The sequence below is a fragment of the Larus michahellis genome, chromosome Z, assembly GCF_964199755.1.
Source record: "Larus michahellis chromosome Z, bLarMic1.1, whole genome shotgun sequence".
In the NCBI taxonomy this organism is placed as follows: Eukaryota; Metazoa; Chordata; class Aves; order Charadriiformes; family Laridae; genus Larus; species Larus michahellis.
Window position 1 is genome coordinate 27433809 of NC_133930.1, and position 17443 is coordinate 27451251.

Below are 17443 nucleotides of genomic sequence, written 5' to 3' on the forward strand. Positions count from 1 at the left end.
CAGTGCTAGGTTAATGGTTGGACTTGATGATCTTAAAGGTCTTTTCCAACCTAAACAATTCTATGATTAAAAAGGCTTAAGAGCTTGTAAGTTTTCTATACTCATATAATGTGTCTTGCCCTATTCTTCTGACTTTAATTACCTGTTCTTTATGTTCAGTAAATATTTTAAATTTCTACAAAATAATACATTTCTGAACTTAAGAAATTAAGGATTTCAGCACATAAGTTTGATCAACTATGTGTTACACTTACTTGATGTTTCTGTTTCAAGTTCTCAAAGAACAGTCATAGGTTATGCAGAGAGCTTGTACTTCCTGTATCTCTTGCAGCCAGTCTGACAGAACCCATGGCTTTTACCAGAAAGTGATACTTTTTTTTTGGTTAGCGTTGTTGCTTAAAAACCCCCTAAAGTACAAGAAATGCTTTTTGTCCATCTTGTTGTAATTGAATTGGCTCAAGTCCACGCTTCATGTATACAAGACACATACTTTTCTTACTTTTTTTGTGTGAATGTTATTCTTCCCACTGATGTAACATAGATGACTAAGATGGGGTTAAAAATACCATATTTTTTTTTTGGTGGGGTGTCCCTGTGAATATAGAGGATCAGTGGCACAGCTGTCAGGGTCCATAACTTGAGCTGTTCGCTAGCAATTTAGAGAAGGGAGAGTATTTCAACTGGCCCGGAGATTAAACTGTCTAGAAAGACTGTTGAACAGTAGAGTCATTGTAAGAGTAGGGAGAATGAGGAAAAGTGTTTATAGAAACGCACATTCACATTAGAGTTCAATACAGTGGAAAGTGTTTAGTTTGCATTCAGAGTTATACACTGTCTGTATAGAAGGACTGCAGCTTTCTTTGCATGTATTTGAAATATCAGCCAGATTTCAGCTACATATCGACATGTAGTTGTGAATATATTTGTGTCTTTGAATATTATGAAGTTCTTCCTCTATCTCATTTGTGTTCTGAGCCCACACAGAATGTGCTTGGGAATAACTTGTAACTCCAAGTACAGTGAATGTGTATTTCTGTGCTTCAGGACTGTCTGTAGTATTGGCATGACCATGCTCTCATAGAAGTCAATGCTTTAATTAAAAACAGGAAATAATGGCTGAGTTGATACTCTAATTTTACAGTATCTAAACTTCAGATTGAAATGTAAATCAAATATCCCTTTTCCCAGTTGAGAAAACTAGCATTTCCTAAAGCAAAATTGACAGCAAAGTAGTGATATTTTTAGTCTCTAACTTACCAGAAGCAACAATTCCTCATTGTCTTTCATTTGTAATAGTGTCTTGAGCATCATCACTGAGTTCTAGATTCATATTCCAGTAATGATCATATCAAAATGATCAAAAAAATATATGTTTTGGTTGTAGAGCTGTATGGATATACTTGTAGACGATAACAGAGGGATAGTAGTTCTTATGACTTTTGTTGCTTTGCGTTAAGAACTCAAGCCCTGTCTCTTGCCCTGTTCCAGAAGAGGAACATGGTAGATACCGAAGTGCTCCAGCTCCTCATAGCTTGGTAGAATTGCTGGCAGCTCTCTTCTTGGCACCTGTGCTATCTATATGCAGTTCTGCAATGCTTTGAAAACTGTTGGACCACCAAACAAAACACCCCACCTTCCCTCAAACCAGGAAAAAACATTTCCCAACTTTCATTTTTACCTTTCACTTAATGCTTCCTACTTTGTGTGTTTTGGTGCTAGAATAACTTTTCATTAGTCTACAAACTTGTATTGATTTAAGATTCACTTGAAACTATTTCAAGCAGCAGAATCTAGATATGGCCACTTCTTGCTGGCATTCTTGGGTAGTACTGTAAGTGAGGCTGGAAAGGTGGCAGAACACCTGGATGTTGGTTATTGCCAGTTCTAGATTACTTCCAGCAGCTAAGAAAGAGAAATGTGCATAACCTTACTTTAAAGTGTACAGCTTGCACCCACTTCAGAGTATCAAGTGCTTGACCACTGAGTCCTTAGGTAACTTGAAGAAAAAAATGGAAATATTGGGATGGTGGGGAAGAACAAGAGGCAAGAGAGCTCTAGAGAGAGGGAACTCTGACATAAGCAGCCTCTTCTGCTGACTGTGTGTGTAAGCTGCATTACTAATGAGTCACTCAGTTCTGTTTTTTCTTGTCTGATCTCTTTTTTTTTTTCTTTGCCTGAGCTGCCATATTGTGTTGCATGCCATGATAAAAATAAGACTAAAAAGTAGAATACAAATTTAAAAATAAAATTTTCCTGTTAAATTTTGTCAGCTACTGTAGTGGAGTCCCTTGGGTTTATACAGAAAGGGGAAACAAAAAACAAAGACTTCTAGCATTTAATTTATGTGGACACCTGTTATAAATAGAATGGTTAGGAAAAGAACTTGGCAGTGGTGTTTATAATGACAGGTTACTTTCAAGTCTTGTCTTCTGGGTTGGAGTCAAAAGTAATATGCAGAAAAAAAATATTCATCCTTATAAAAATAATTAAAAAAAAAAATCCATTGAGAGATAAGATACATGGATGTAAGTATCCAAAATTAAGAATGGTTGTAGCTGCTCTTCCATAGGCTAGCTACTGTGAAATAGTGAGTGCAACCACGGATAGAGAGATGAAGGTATTTCAATCAATTCAGAAGTTTTTGGAATAATATTAACTTTGCTTTTGCTTCACAGGCTGACTCTCAAAAAAGTAAAGAATCAATAGATGTCCATGCAAGCACATCTAAAGGTAAAAATAACCTTCATTAACAGTATTGTCATTACTGTGGATTAACAGGTTAGCAGGGTCTTTTACTGCTTTCAGTCTTACCATATTCATCTGCAAAGTGTATAACAACATGCCTCCCTCTGAGGTGCTGAGGCTCAACCCATAAATCTTTTAGAGGACTTTGGTTAAAACTGTTAGGAGTCTTGGTAAAGATATTATGCGTGTGTGTTCAGAAAAATACCACAGTGAAATGTTGTTTTACTTGCACTCAGTTGCTTTGATTAAATATTAGGGGGAAAAATTATATGCAGATAGGTCTTAGACTGCATTTATTTGCTTGCATTTATTTCATTGTTTTGGATTTTTTTTTCCTAACGTAGCTCCTGCTTCCTTACTTTGGACACAAGGCACTTACTTAAAACGTCCCAGGATAAGAAAATGTAGCCAGGAATCTCAACCTGAAACTTCCCAAGGAGCTGAGGAGAATGTTCCTCATGTGTCAGAAAGCAGGTAGAAGAGCCCATATTTTACCGATTTCTTGTTTTGTTGCTTGGGCAGTCACAAACTACATCAGTGTGTCATAGTGTGCTGCTGGGTTGTTTCTTCTCCTTTCTTCCTACTTTACTTGCTTGATTTTAAAATTAATAAAAATAAAGCCTGATGTGAGGGGAAAAAAAAATTGAGACATCACCTGAAGAGTGATTGCACCAAAATTTAGTGTCTCTGAAACCTTGGCAGACACTGGAATTGACAGTAAGAAAACAGTGAAGGCTGAGGGTGTTCTTTCATAACTGATGAAAGTAAAAACATCTGTATCCATACAGAATAGTTTCTTGCAATAATATAACTGGACATGTATCGACAATGCTACATGTGATCTTTGGAGAATTGTCCCTTCTTGACCTCTTGGTATGGTGGTATATTGCAGTCAAATTCTGACTGTTTGAGAGCTGGTTACTGCTTGTCGTTTAGTAATAATAAGAGAGTTATAGGGAGCCACACTTCTTCAAAGTAAAGTCCTTCGTTTAGACAAATTCTGATTTAAAACCATTGTATCCAGACTTATATCTTGGGGGGTGAAAAAAGTCCTCTTCAGTTTAAAGAATGTTATCCTGTGTAATAATTGTCAAATGGGGAAGTGAAGAATTGTGCCACTTGCACACCGTAGCAATTCATACAAGACAGGGCCTGAAGTACTAATTTGCACTGGCTTCCATCCAGAAAGCAGAACTGTGACTATTTTAAATAAATGTCTCCTTCCCCCCTGCATACTGTGTGTGAGTATATATGTGCTTATAGACACAAGCTGCCTGCCTCCCAACCCCGTGTATCTCTCTCCCTCTCTCATTGTCTTCCAAAAAAAAACTTACTGCAACCCCAAAACCCTCTTTTGAAGAACTGAAGATAACCTGATTATTTTTCTAGGAAATCCCTCAAACTTGATTCATTAGGTTTCTTTAAACAAAATCAGTTGATTGTGGGTGGTTTTGTTTTTTGTTTTTAGTTTTGGTTTTTTTATGTGAAACTGAGGTCTTCAGCTAGATACAGCCAAATCTTTGTGTTTAAATTGCTCTGTGGACCTACAAAGATACAGCACTGCTGTCCTGCACTGTCAGTGTGTGGCACTAAGTTGGCTCAGACAGGCCAAATGACGTGGTTTGACGCTGCCACAAGTCAAGAAATTCTTTGCCCTGTTACTACTACGAATCGTCTAGTTGGTATGTGAGAGGAGTAGCCTGTTATTAAGTGTCAGTATTTGCACCTTGCAAAATTAAGTCAACAAGGTGCCACTGCTCCTTTGAACAAGATAGGTAATGTGGTGTTTGTGAGCCAAGCTAAGGGGAATCCTGATGGTAGCAGGGCAGGATATCAGCTTGGGTTCTTTCCTTTCATGCGGGTTAGCAAACGCAGCAGGGTCTTCTGTCAAGGACTTTATCCTATGGAGTGCCTTCATCTCAAAACTGGAACCTGGGATAAAACTCTGCAATACTGCCTTTACTATGAGATTGTGAAGCAGTCTCCTGCAAATCTATAGCATGTACTTTTCTTCTATGCTTGTATGTAATACTTGCAGTTCATCTAAGCTTTATCATCTCAAAAATGAGAACTGAATGTTTGAGATGGTGTTACTACCCATCAGGTGCATCAGAGCTTCATCTTTAGCTGTTTGCTAATTTGATCTCTATCTGATTGAATCTTCTTCAGCATGATGTGTTTATTGCCTTGAATTCTTTTCCAATCATGGTCTTTGTAATATATGTATATTCAATGATTATACAACATATTTACTTTTATAACTCCATAATTTTAAGCTGTTTCTACAGTGCAGCTGGGAGAAGTTGCTTCCTTACTCACCTCTTTGTGGCTTCCAAATATGATATGGGTGATAGGTGTTGATGATAGGGACCTCTGGAGATCATCTAGTCCAACCCCCCTGCCAGAGCAGGGTCACCTACAGCAGGCTGCACAGGAACACATCAGGTGCATTCTGGATGTCTCCAGAGACGGAGACTCCACCACCTCTCTGAGCAGCCTGTTCCAGTGCTCTGCCACCCTCAAAGTAAAGAAGTTCCTTCTCATGTTTAGGTGGAACTTCTATGCTCAAGTGTTTGCCCGTTACCCCTTGTCCTGTCACTGGGCACCACTGAAAAGATCCTGGCCCCATCCTCCTGACACCCACCCTTTAAGTATTTATAAGTGTTGGTAAGATCCCCCCTCAGTCATCTCTTTTCCAGACTGAAAAGACACAAGTCCCTCCAGACCTTCTTCATAAGAGAGGTGTTCCAGACCCCTAATCACCATCATAAGATTACTGTTTTCTACATTTAAAAGAACAAACAGTTGTCTAACTTTTATTCCCATAAAATGGAAGTGAGATAGATGTCTTCATTTTGTAACTTCCAAAGCAAATTTCCCTAGTTGATGGATTTTTCCATGATGAGGAGTTAACCATTTGTTAGATGTATTTTGTTATCTGGATTTGTATTTCCTATGGCAAGCATGTGATACAGCACTTTATAATTGGTCATGAAAGAATTTCCCTGCTGAGATCACAAAAATTAAGTATTAATGTAAAAGATTAAAGGATATATCTTAACACCTGCTACAGGCTGGAACTTCCTGCCCACACATCTGAAAAATCTGAAGACTTAAAAGAAGTACCTGAGGAGAGTACTGCTGAGAAGAATGAGGAAATGATTTTTGAAAATGAGGGCCAGTCTGTATCAGAAGCAGAGCTACATGTATCAACCCCTGAGAAACCGAGTGAGGAGGAGGTGAGCTGGATGTGATAGTGATAGTACCTAAGTTTGGAATACAGCTACAGTTTCTGTGAAATATGGTCCTTGCTGCCTTGGTCCGTGTGACTATCAACTCTTAGGTTTTTGTTTGTGTTTTTTTTTTTTTGTACTGATGCTTCATTGAGAAGTATATCTGAGAAGCTAAGGCTAGTACAGAATTAGCTTTACGGAATATTCCATTATACTTATTTTGAACAATAGAGTTCATAGGATCTTCAGTAAGGTGAATTTCTGCCTTGTCTACCAACCTAATCTTCTTACTTGATTTCTCCTACTCGCATATTGTGGATGAATTGGAGTAAGGTCAAGATCTGATCCAGTATCTCCAATTCTTAAGGGAAAAAGTTTGTTTGAAGAAGCCAATAGCTGGTATGCTTCAGTGACTGCTGTTGGCTCTTCTTACTTCTCCACTTAAAGCTTACTTGCTTTGATGTTTAAATCCAACTTTTGTCTTAACAGGTTGAATTTAAATTTTTCAGTACCCTTTGTGCCTAGTGATGCCTCCAGGGTTTTATGTTCTCACTGATTAGTGAAAAAGTGGATCTTACACTATGTTGGGTTCAAGGCATGACTGCAGCCTGTATGCTTGTGAGATGCATAAAAACGGCTTGTCTGGGCTCCTAACAGTGTAAGCTATGGTCAGAAATTTAGTGCAGGTGACAACACCAAGCTGTTATGCTGGTTAAGTTACCTACTCTGCACTAAGCTCTGTTCTCTTAGTACGTATTTCTGGGTACCCAAGGCTGGGCATAATCTTGACTTAGAAACGTGATTTTTTTGTGTGTTTTTTTAGGAAACTCCATCAGAACCTCTTAATGGTGAGATAACAGACGAAACTGGAAAGACCTCACTTGTGGCTGAAGAGGAAACAGCAGATGAAGTTCTAAGTGGTGAATTAACACTGCTTGTTCCATTAATCCTTGAGCCTCCGACAAAACCTTCAGAAGACACTGTGTCAGAGAAGGTGAGAGAATTGAAACAAAATGTGAAGTCATCTTTCCTTCAGAGTGTACATATCTCACTGTTTTTTCTTTTTGTTAAGTAACAGATAGAAAGTAGCCCCTACCATCATACTAAATTCTTGGGAGAAGCAATTATTAGGCCAGATGATGTAAATCCATAAACAATATATACTAATATTTCTGTTTTAATATGCAGAAGTGGCACATATATATATTCAAGTGACACCAAAAAGAAAGATATGTTGCTCCAGTTTGCCTTGGCAGTAATGAAACAGCTCTTTCTCACTAAGATATTAGTTGTATATGACTGAAAAGCCACATCCTCATTTTTGTCTAGTAATTCTGCCCTGATGAAGTGTACAAGCAATTAATTACTGTAAAATACCCTTCTGGAACACACATTTTACTGGTTTTTGTTTATAGTGCAAAACCAGATTGTTATATGCTAGCAAAGTGATAATTGTGTATGTCTAAAATAAAAACCTTTTTTTTTCTCCCTGGGATTAACTTCATAATGTTTTTTACTGTACCTGAATAATCCTTTGAATAATTTGAAAATAGGAGAGCAAATCTGGATATCAAATGTGGTCCACGAAATAGTCTCGTGCAAAAAGGAGGAAGGGACTGGTTGTTGATGGCACATGTAGTATTAAAAACTGCTGAATGCCAAAATACCCTCCACGGTTGCTAGCTAGGGGCAGTAGTTGTTCAGCCTCTTGTATCTTCAGTTTACTGTCCCTTTGGTTGTGTTTTGGCATCCTTCCCTCCCCCCAACAGGTTTTAAGTGCAAGTGGTTCAGAAGTGCTGTCTGAAGAAAGTGCATTAGTAGAGGGGACTACTGAAGAAGAGCAAGAGTCTGGAAAGACCACCATTGAAAATGCAGCTGCTTCAGCATCAAAGGAAGAGCCCTCTGACAATGGCCTGCCCAACTCTACAGTAAATGAAGCAGCAGAAGAATCTGTTTCCGAGAATGTGCCACCCAAACCAGCTTCCTCATTGGAAGATCAAAATGAGGAAGCAGGGCACAACTCACAGGAGGCCCCTGCTGCCTTGAGTCAGAGCTCTTTGATAGTGGTTGAACTTGAGGGTGTTTCTTTTCAGCAGCCTTCTGGGCAAGAAGGACAGAAGAACCAGTTGGAAGAGCACTCAGAAGAGTCTGAGCAGATAGATCAGTACATGCAGGCAACAGCAGAGCGGGCTGCTGACAGCAGCTCTGAGGAAGCAGAAATTGAGGTACCTATTGTAGACCGGAGAAACTTGCGAAGAAAGGCCAAAGGCTACAAAGGGCCACCAAAGAAAAAAGGAAAGCCAGCTTAAAAATGAAATACTGATTGCTAATTCATCTATTTATAAGAAAGTTATCTTGTGTAAAAACTCTAGGGTGTAACTAAACCATATGGGACACAGGTGCTTAAAATTCTGGTTTGAACTTCCTCTGGGGATTCATCATCTTTCCTTAAGTTTTCTTGAATTTTTAACCACTAGACATTGAGCTTTGTCAGAGTATGAAAGTAAACAGCCAGTCTCCTCCTTTTATAAACCATATGTGCTGAATAAATACACTTGTGCTAGCAAAGGGAGCAGTTTGTTTATCTGAGGTGGCAGCTGTGGAAGAAAAATGCAGCATGAAATCCTGGCCCTATCAAGGTCCCTTAAATTCCCATAGACTTGCATAAGGCCAGACATCACTCTAGCACTTTTTTTTAATAACTTTGTGTTCTCTACTGGGGGGGGAGAGAAGCAGAACAAGTCCCTGCTCGCTTCTTGTTCCCTCCCCATGGATTTTTCCCAGATGAGATGAAAATAATGTAAGATTCTGTAATTCTAGGTCTCAAAATACACAAGAAAGGTATAACTTGGTAGATCAAAACATGAGCAGCATCTGTCTTTCATAGAATCACTTGCAACAGCTGAGTCAGTAGAAGTGCAGTCAGCGCAGTGTCTGCCATGGCACACTGATACTGAAGTTCTTCATGTGAAGATTAAGACATGCCCACACAGTGAACTGTAGCTTCCAAAGTGAGCATCTCAGTAAGCTGAATACTTCAATTGATACAAATGTATCCACTTTCAAAAACTCAAGGATACTTCTGTTTATGAAAAGTGAGACCCAGTTATGTCAATTACTTCTAGGTGGGTTTTTGATACATATGTTTATCACTTGTATTCCCTGTGAGGTGAGAAAACGGTGTTCTTGAGAAGGCAGTATCACTCATCTGGCTTTTACTTCTCATGGTTAAATTGGAACTGATTTCAATTAGCACCTTTCTTGTAAGACGTTAGCATATTGGATACATAAATTATTAGATTATTGGATACATAAATTATTAGATTATTGGATACATAAATTATTAGATTATTGGATACATAAATTATTAGATTATTGGATACATAAATTATTAGATTAGGTCAATCTTGGTTTCTACTGAGAACAATCAGGTTACTGATCTCATTTCAGTGAGTCAGTCGTAAATACTGAACTTAAATTCAGATCTCTAAGTATACTCTTGAGTAGGTATCTCAGTAAATCTGGGGTGCCTGAGATAGTAGCCGATGGCCAGACTGTTAGGGACAGAATGTTGCTAGTTGGGATCCAAATAGCAATTCTGTTTAGTACAGTCCTGAAAACTGGACATTGTAACTATGATTGCAGCAGTACTTTGAACTAAAGGGCGCAGTTTATTTCTGCAACTTCTTTGGCATCAATCATCTTGCAGTAAATAGAGTAGCAAAATCAAAACACCAACTTTAAGCACTAGTTTTATTGCTGTACTGATGTCCCATTGGAGCAGTAGTTTGATGGTCTATACCTTCTGTTACATTAATGCAAGGGAACATATGTGACAATTGTATTGACTGAAGTGTTTGACCTGTGGAAAAACGGCAGTTTTTAGGCTTGGATGATAATACGTTGGAGTTTTTTTGGTCTGTTAACTGTCTGTCTTATTACCATCAAACTCTTAAAGAATTTTTAAGATTTTATTGCACCAGCAACCAATGATTAAAACAAACTTTATAGAAGTTTGTACCAAATGCTATTACAACATGCTGTGGAACTACATGCGTACAGTATTATTTTTGAGCTTTATTTAGTCTAGGAATAGAGTTTAAAGAACATTAACTTGTGACTTCAGCCTTGCACTTAAATGGTAAATGGCTTTGTATTTGACTGACATTTGTTCAAAAGTTTCTCTTGTACGGCTTGTTAATTTTTGACAGGATTTGCTTTGCTTCTCCCACAATTCTCTTTTGGTCTGTTTTCATTTCATGCAGAATTCTTGTTTGCTGTTCTCATGTTTCATAGCCCTTTACATGAAAAAGAATACATCTTACTTCAAAAGTGCTTATAACTTAGTTGAAATGATGTCTGACCTTGGTTTGTTGCTTTTTTATACCATTTCATTTGTAGATGTCATTAATCAAATTGATCATTTACATTGTCATCAATACTAAGTTAAACATAGCAACAAATAGGCCTAAGTTTAAGCTTCTCTGCTTTAAGTGACATTCTAAAAAAAAAAAAAATTACCAAGGGGATACACTTCTAAATTTATTTTCACAAATGTGGTGTTAGATGTTTTCTAAACTAGTGATAACCTGTTTATAGATCTTACAAAATATGTGTTGCTGTTCTAGAGTATTGTACTGAAGTCTTGCTACAGTGTTAGTGTTTCCTTTTTTAGTGCTGTCTTTGCTGCTTTTGAAATGTTTTGAAGTAGTAAATAAAGTTATATTTTGTAATTACTTTTTTCTTGGCTTTCAGTATTTGAGTTCTTTCTGCTATCCAGGAGGCATGTTTTAAAGTGGTTCAATTCACTAGAACTAGCATCATTTTACAATCTGTCTGCTACCAAAGAGCTTTAAAAGCTCAAAGATGATTAATTGAAAAATCTTTATTGCTTAAAAAAATTTCAGGTACTTAATTAGCTTATGTATCAGAGCTTTATAAAAAAAAGCTGTAGAATAGGCTGTTCTGAATGTCACAGCATGCATTCTGCTGTTTATACCAACTATGCAAGATGATGTAAACTTAGCAGTTATTAATGTAGTTTGCTATAGACAAGCCAACTAGAAATGCTGTAAAACACACCCTACAGTGTGGTATATTAAAATGTCTTAAGTACAACAGTTGTGTTACTCAGCCAACAAGTATTTATAGCACAAAATGTAGTAATGTTCTTGAGACAGCTGTAGAAAAGGCTTATCTGTTTTGACAAAATGCCTTCTCTCCAAGCAAATTACTTACGGACTTGTGACTCTGAGTTTCACATCACTTGTCACTACACAAAGAAGTAAAAATCGTAGTAACATATTAAATCTAGACTAGGGCAATGTGTTACACTAACAAAACAGCTTGTAAGAGGAGAAGACTTTGGTATAGTTCAAATACTGCCTCTTAGTGTAAGAGAAGTTAGAAAGCTGGTACAAAAGCAGCTAGCCTTGACTTCCTCTGGCCGTAATTCCAGATCTGAAACATGATCTGGTCACAAAGATCAGTAAAGGATTGGAGTAGCTGTCATACAAGAGGTTCAGAGCTGCAGTTGTTTAGCCTGGAAAAGAGAAAGCTTGAGTGGATCTTAGCTTGTGTACAACTACCCAATAGGGGGGTACAACGGAATGGATCAAGAATCTTCTCAGTGCTGCCCAGTGATTGGACAAGAGGAGGTGGGCACAAACTGGAATACAGGAAACTCTATTTAAACGTAAAACACTTTAAACTGTAAGAGTGGTCAAACACTGCATCAGGCTCCTCAGAGAGGTGGTGGAGTCTCCATCCTTGGAGATACTCAAAACCTGACTGGATGTGGCCCTCAGACACCTGCTGTGGTTGACTCTGCTTTAAGTAGGGGGTTTGCACTACACAATCTCAAGAGGTCCCTTCCAACCTTAACTACTCTGTAGCTCTATAATCTGCTACTCAACCTGCTTATTGCACATGTGACCACCTCTAGCCTTAAACTTTTGTTAACGCAAAAATCCCCAATGCAAATCTATTCACATTCTGGCTCCTGAGAGTTTTGTTTGATAGTTTCCTTCTTACAATGTTGAGGGGTAAGGATGCCCTCATTAACTGGAGAAAGCTTGTAATGATTTGACTTGGAATTTATGTTAAAAGCTCCTTGGCTTAAGTGAAGTACTCTTCAAGAGTAGGAATATAAAAGGGTGAGTATGCTTATTTGTAGCGACAGATTGTGCCAAGTTTACCACCAAATCCTTGACCAGAACATTACTGATAGAGTTATATGCATGGCTGAAAGGTTCTTGTTTAGAAGCAACTTTTGTTTCGTGTATTTCAAGGATGCAAACTAAATATAGATTAATCATTTGATGCTTGTGACTCTTAGTTTTTCTTGAGTGTTTCTTAAAGCCACTAACATAGCTACAAGTAGTTTTAGTATCAGGGTTGTCATGCCATTTTCAAAATCCGCATCTTAAATCCCCTACAACTTCATAAATTTAAACAACTGAAACTGTTCTCCTCTTGCCTGGACCTACTGTAGTGGTACAGTCTCCAGCCCTTATTCTTTCCATTAATGCAGTCAGAGGCAAAGGGGTGAAAGACGAAAGGTAGTGGGGGGCATGGGGGGGAAACAGCTGCTGTTCTAGTTATCTTCTCCTCCACCCTGCATCCCCATGTCCCCACGCAGCTATTGTGTTCTCAAGCCCATGCTTCTGTAGGGGCAAACTGAGCGAGAGTTTAATTTCTGACATCAGTCCTAAGTAAGATTCTAGCTGGGTTCTTCCAGCTCTTCTGCTTTCCCAGAAGCACAATACAACTTAGTATGTTCTTCTGTACCTTTAGCTATTACAGCAGGCCATCATGGGAGACTGTGGCTGTACTTCCCATCACTAGAAATATGAGCTGAATTATGTATTTATATGATATATCTAAGTCAGGAAACTGCTGCTGTAAAAATACAATGAAGTTTTAGATCAAATCCATACCACATTACCAAAACATGAAAATTGAATCACTTTATTTGGACAGTGTTCAGCTGAGCAAACACAATAAATATAAAAACCCGAGCGGTCATTTCTGGCATGTTTAAGTTCCTCAGCAGCTTGTGGGGTCAATGTTCTTGAATGACTGAATGTTTCAGAGATCTTGCAAACTTGTTGAAACTGCACCAATTTTGCAGGAGCCCATGTCCAATGCTTAGTATCAAGCCCAACTTAAACAAGTAGAATTGCATTAATACAGCCATCATTTTCTGGATTGTTTGTTACTTGTGCATATTTCCCTAAAGAGAAAAGCAAATTAAATGTCTACAAAAGCTTGAAGTAGTTCATATAATAAATTAGATTCTTCTGTTTTCAAGTTCAATCCACAACTCTCTGAAGCGTAGGTAATTCCTGTTCCAAAACTGAAATGCATTTTCAGATTTAAATCTACCTTCTGCTAAGCTGCAAGCTTAAGTTCACAAAATACTTTATTCAAGCTGTTTTTTATAAATGGATCATTTAGACTTCTGGGTAGACTTAAAAAAAAAAACTTTAAACATCATAGGTTCTGCTATTGTCCAGGTCAACCCCTCTGTTAAAAGAAGTCAGCCTGATCCTATGAAGATACTTCTACACAGGACTTACACTGAAAGCATAATATAATTCTTCATAGTTCACATGGTTAGACTTGTAGCATTGCCTCATGTGAGATACAGGCAAGCAAGTTGAGTCTTTGTTCTGAACTTCATCTAAACTGATCTTGAAAGTGTGAACAGAAAGCCTAAAACTAAAATTTAAGAGTTTCCATTTATAGAGTTGCCTAGTAGTTGCTTCTGCTACAGCCCAAACCTAACATTTAACAATGGATCAATTACGACTATATGACATGGTCTTAACAATACATCAGGCAATGAAGACTTAAAACTTTTAAAAGTAGTTGTGCAATATAGCTAGTTTAACTACTTACCCCAGATAACTTTGCCCCCTTGTGTCACGAGGCCAAGCTCGCTCACGTTCACCTCAATAACGGTACCCTTGGTAATTACACCCAGTTGTGTATACAAAGGAGAAGAAGGATTCTTTTTTACACCAAGGATAGGTAGGCAAAAAGTAGCTTTAAGTTCAGGATGTGTCACATGTGCCTTCTTGAAACGCAGGCCCTGTTGCACAAGGAGTGTTAGAATGAGTTAGTATTTGCTTTAAGCCCTCATGACTAATCTAGATTGACTTTCAGCATTATGTCCTCAGCTTTATATAGAATTTTTATAGAATACAGAATGCTATCTGCCTACTATAAAATGTCAGATTTGTTTTAAAACACAATTAACTACACGATAAAGCTTTCCATGTATATTTTCAGGATGTCAATTTTTGATAGTAGCACAAGAATACTGCTCACTATCTCAGCTGGCTTCTGTTCCATGAAGAAATTAGGTGTTTATGGTAATGCATTTAACAGTGTTACTGGGTTTTAAGACTAGAATTTTTTCCTTTTTTCTTGTAAAACTGAAAACTTGTTCACATATTGCAGAATATTAAATACCCATCTCCTACAGCGCTTTCTATCTAGTGGTGAAGTACGATTAAGTACCATAAACTTTTCTGTGTCAATAAAAAACTATCCAAAGCTTCTGTGTAAGATGGCCATCAAAATGGTAATGAGGTACGATCCAACAGTCAGCCTGCATAATGACTCTGTTGATGCCTGTGACAGAACGGGTATTTATAGAAAAACTACACTTAGTGATCTAGTTTTTCCTCCTGCGCACTGCCAGGCTGCTAGAGCCCAGGCTCTTCCTGCAGATGTGTAAGAAAAGGTCAGGCTGGAGGTACAGCATTTCCCTTGCATATGGTCACGTCTGTGCTTCATGCTTACTTAGCAAGCCAGAAGGAGGGAGTTCTGGAGTTCTAGAACAGAGCTGGCTTCTGCAGCTGACAGAATCATAGCAGCTTAAAAAACAAGCCTCCAACTTTAAAAGCTACTCAAAGCGCCTTTGCTAAAGGTCTTACCATGCTAATTTAACAGCTCATAGCTTTAACTTACTGGCATCATCTGAGTTATGGGAGTAAGAACAGAGATATTTTAACACAGACTCTGACTGCAGGGGCATCTTCGCTCCCTCATGCCATTCGAAGTTTAGATTTCTGCAAGGAAACTAACAGGAATCTTCTACATCGGTAGTAAACAAGTGCATCATCACAGAAGAAAGTTTCCTCGTCACAGGAACTCAAAACAGTAAATCAAAAGAATTATTACTTAAATGTTCTTTAAGGCTGAAGAACATTACCATTGGTCGAATGAATCGCTCATATTTAGGAGGCTTCCTAGTAAAGCCATCTCCAACAAAACAAACTTTTGTGACCATTCTCTTCCAGGCCTTCTTCTTTCTCTTGCCTGTACGAATCACTTTTAAGACTTCTGTTTCTCCTTGTGCACGGACCTTTGGCACAGGAACCTCCCATTTCCCCTGGAAGGGAGGGAAAAAAAAAAAAAGTCAATAGTCTTACATGCTACATTCCTAAATGAAAAGGGACAACCGAAGCATAAAATAAAATTTCCCTAAAGTGTAGTGGTAGCCTGTACTTTTTATACAACTCATAACCACTTACTTTAATTAGCATTTAAAGTTATGAAAATCGGTCATTGTCACAAGTAACCGTAAGTATCTGAATTTTAATACAGTTACTTACAGCTTTTTCTTTTCTTTTCTGCTTGATCATGTTTGAAAGAACCTTAGCCCTGGACTGGCCCTCTCTGTCCAGCAGGTATGCTGGTACAGCTCCTTTAGGTGTTTTTTCATCATTCTTTTGCTTTGTATTTCTCTTTTCATGCATTTTAATGCTGCAAGGAGAAAGAAAAAACAGAACAGTATTAACAGTAGAAAAAAGAAAAGGCTCATTTTTAGATATATGCTTTTAACTTAGCTTGTGCCTGCTCAAAATTTTCGTTTTGAAAACAAGTAAACAATTCTTGTAATAATTTTCTGTTTTTGTAAACAAGTACATATTTATATTTGAAAAATATAAATACATACTAAATAATTTTCAGGGTAAACTAATAATCTCACTTAATGTAACAACTGACGGGTTGCACAGTGCACAAAAGCTCATAAATTCCCATCAAGACAGGAAAACAAGATGTGCATCTTATTAAGGAATTTCTGAACAACTTAGAACAAGCAGCCAAGCACTTTGAGAGATATCAGCCTTTCTCTCTGACGAAAAATAACACACTACTACTCTTCTGCAATTTGATGGCAATGCTTATAAATCTGAGGAACGTGTGCGTGTAAAAGGCGTTGTGTTTTGTTAATTTTTGAGGCTATTTAGGGGGGGGGAAAGACGCACAAGCCAGTTAATAAACCCAATACTTTTACAAGTCGCAGAAGAAAATAATTGTCTGCACTTGCAAAACAACAAAAGTAACATGGTGGATAGACGTTACACTCATGAGCAATAAAGAATATTGTTAACAGCTTTGATTTCAATTTCTGAATAACAGAGAACATTTTCCAAAACATGGTGTTGTTTATCTACACTTGAAATTTTAATTTATCCTGGAAGACGAGTATCACATTCTGCTCAAACACTCTGTACGTTACTGTACTTTTTCTACTAACACTGTTTAAAAAATGCTGGCTGCTTCTTGCTACACCGATACGGCAGTTGGTGTAAAAGCCCTGAGCAAATGCGTTCAAATTTTTGTCTTAATTATGTTAGTCACTGCTATTGCTAATTAAGACTTATCTTAAGGAATGCTTTTAGGAGTTTTTGTTAACATCCCTTGAGAAGAGAGTAACTCGGAAAGGTCTTCACTGTGGCAAAACCCACTTTCTCCTACCACCTGAGCACTACTTAGAAGTACGACACAAGCAAAGAGTAGCTCTTTGCAACGGCATTAACATCTCGCCTCATCCTTCAAACGTGGGGATGGCCGGGACAGCGCCAGAGAGGCGGCGGGTACTCACGTCTTCTTCATCTGTATCTTCTCGGCGTGCCGCTGCTTGTGGTACAGCTTGGCCTTCAGCCCGATCATCTTCTTGGCCTTCCGCGACCGCTCGTGGGCCTCCCGGCCCTCCTTCTTCCTCCTCTTCTCGTGGTAATCCAGGCGGTAGCCATACCGCTTGCGGTGCAGCTCGATGTACTCGTTCTGCGGCTGTGACAGGGGAAGAAAGCCCCGCGGTCAGCGGGTGTCGCCGCCTGAGGAACGGCTGGGCCGGGCTCAGCGCCGCTGGAACACGCGGCAGGGACGCGGGCAGGCCGCATCGCGGCGGCGCCCTCAACGCGGGGCGGCGGGACCCGCTCGGCTGCCGTCACCGCTCCCTCCCTTCCTCCGCCCCTTCCCCATCCCGTCCTGTCCCACCGCCCCGACTCCCACCATGTCGGCGGCCCCACGGCGTTTCCCCGCACTGCGCCGAGCCCTGCGCCCCGCTGCCTCCCCGGCGGCGAAAAGACAGGGAGTGACCAGAAACGGCCCCGGCTGGAAACGCTGCCCCACGGCGCTTTGGTTCCTGCTGGTGGAGAGGCGGC

General features: G+C 39.0%; 2 protein-coding genes across 6 annotated transcripts in view; one reads left to right on the forward strand and one right to left on the reverse strand.

Moving 5' to 3' along the window:
* The window catches only part of FAM169A (family with sequence similarity 169 member A), a 35434-nt gene extending 24719 nt beyond the window's left edge, over window positions 1–10715 (forward strand). For 4 of the 5 annotated variants that reach the window (XM_074570594.1, XM_074570593.1, XM_074570590.1 and 1 more), the window contains 5 exons: window positions 2676–2730; window positions 3090–3219; window positions 5819–5984; window positions 6802–6972; window positions 7748–10709. In XM_074570594.1, coding sequence (XP_074426695.1) covers window positions 2676–2730; window positions 3090–3219; window positions 5819–5984; window positions 6802–6972; window positions 7748–8287 — 1062 coding nt within the window. In that variant the 3' untranslated portion in view covers window positions 8288–10709. Of the gene's footprint in view, window positions 1–2675; window positions 2731–3089; window positions 3220–5818; window positions 5985–6801; window positions 6973–7747 lie in introns of all 5 variants that reach the window. The other variant, XM_074570591.1, reaches the window with a different exon arrangement.
* A 2216-nt stretch (window positions 10716–12931) lies between these two features.
* Window positions 12932–17401, reverse strand: NSA2 (NSA2 ribosome biogenesis factor). Its single transcript, XM_074569034.1, has 6 exons — window positions 17292–17401; window positions 16882–17069; window positions 15605–15755; window positions 15202–15381; window positions 13881–14073; window positions 12932–13212 (listed from the first exon to the last, which is right to left on the reverse strand). The coding sequence occupies exons 1-6, from the start codon at window positions 17292–17294 to the stop codon at window positions 13145–13147; spliced, it is 783 nt and encodes a 260-aa protein (XP_074425135.1). The 5' UTR covers window positions 17295–17401; the 3' UTR covers window positions 12932–13144.
* Between the last annotated feature and the right edge of the window lie 42 nt (window positions 17402–17443).

What these genes read in the sequence shown, in the direction of transcription:
- NSA2 (XM_074569034.1), bottom strand. An exon ending in AAGATACAGATGAAGAAGAC is followed by an intron (nt 15,756 to 16,881) that starts GTGAGTACCCGC and finishes TTCTCCTTGCAG; the next exon opens with CATTAAAATGCATGAAAAGA. An exon ending in AGCGATTCATTCGACCAATG is followed by an intron (nt 14,074 to 15,201) that starts GTAATGTTCTTC and finishes CTTGTGCAACAG; the next exon opens with GGCCTGCGTTTCAAGAAGGC.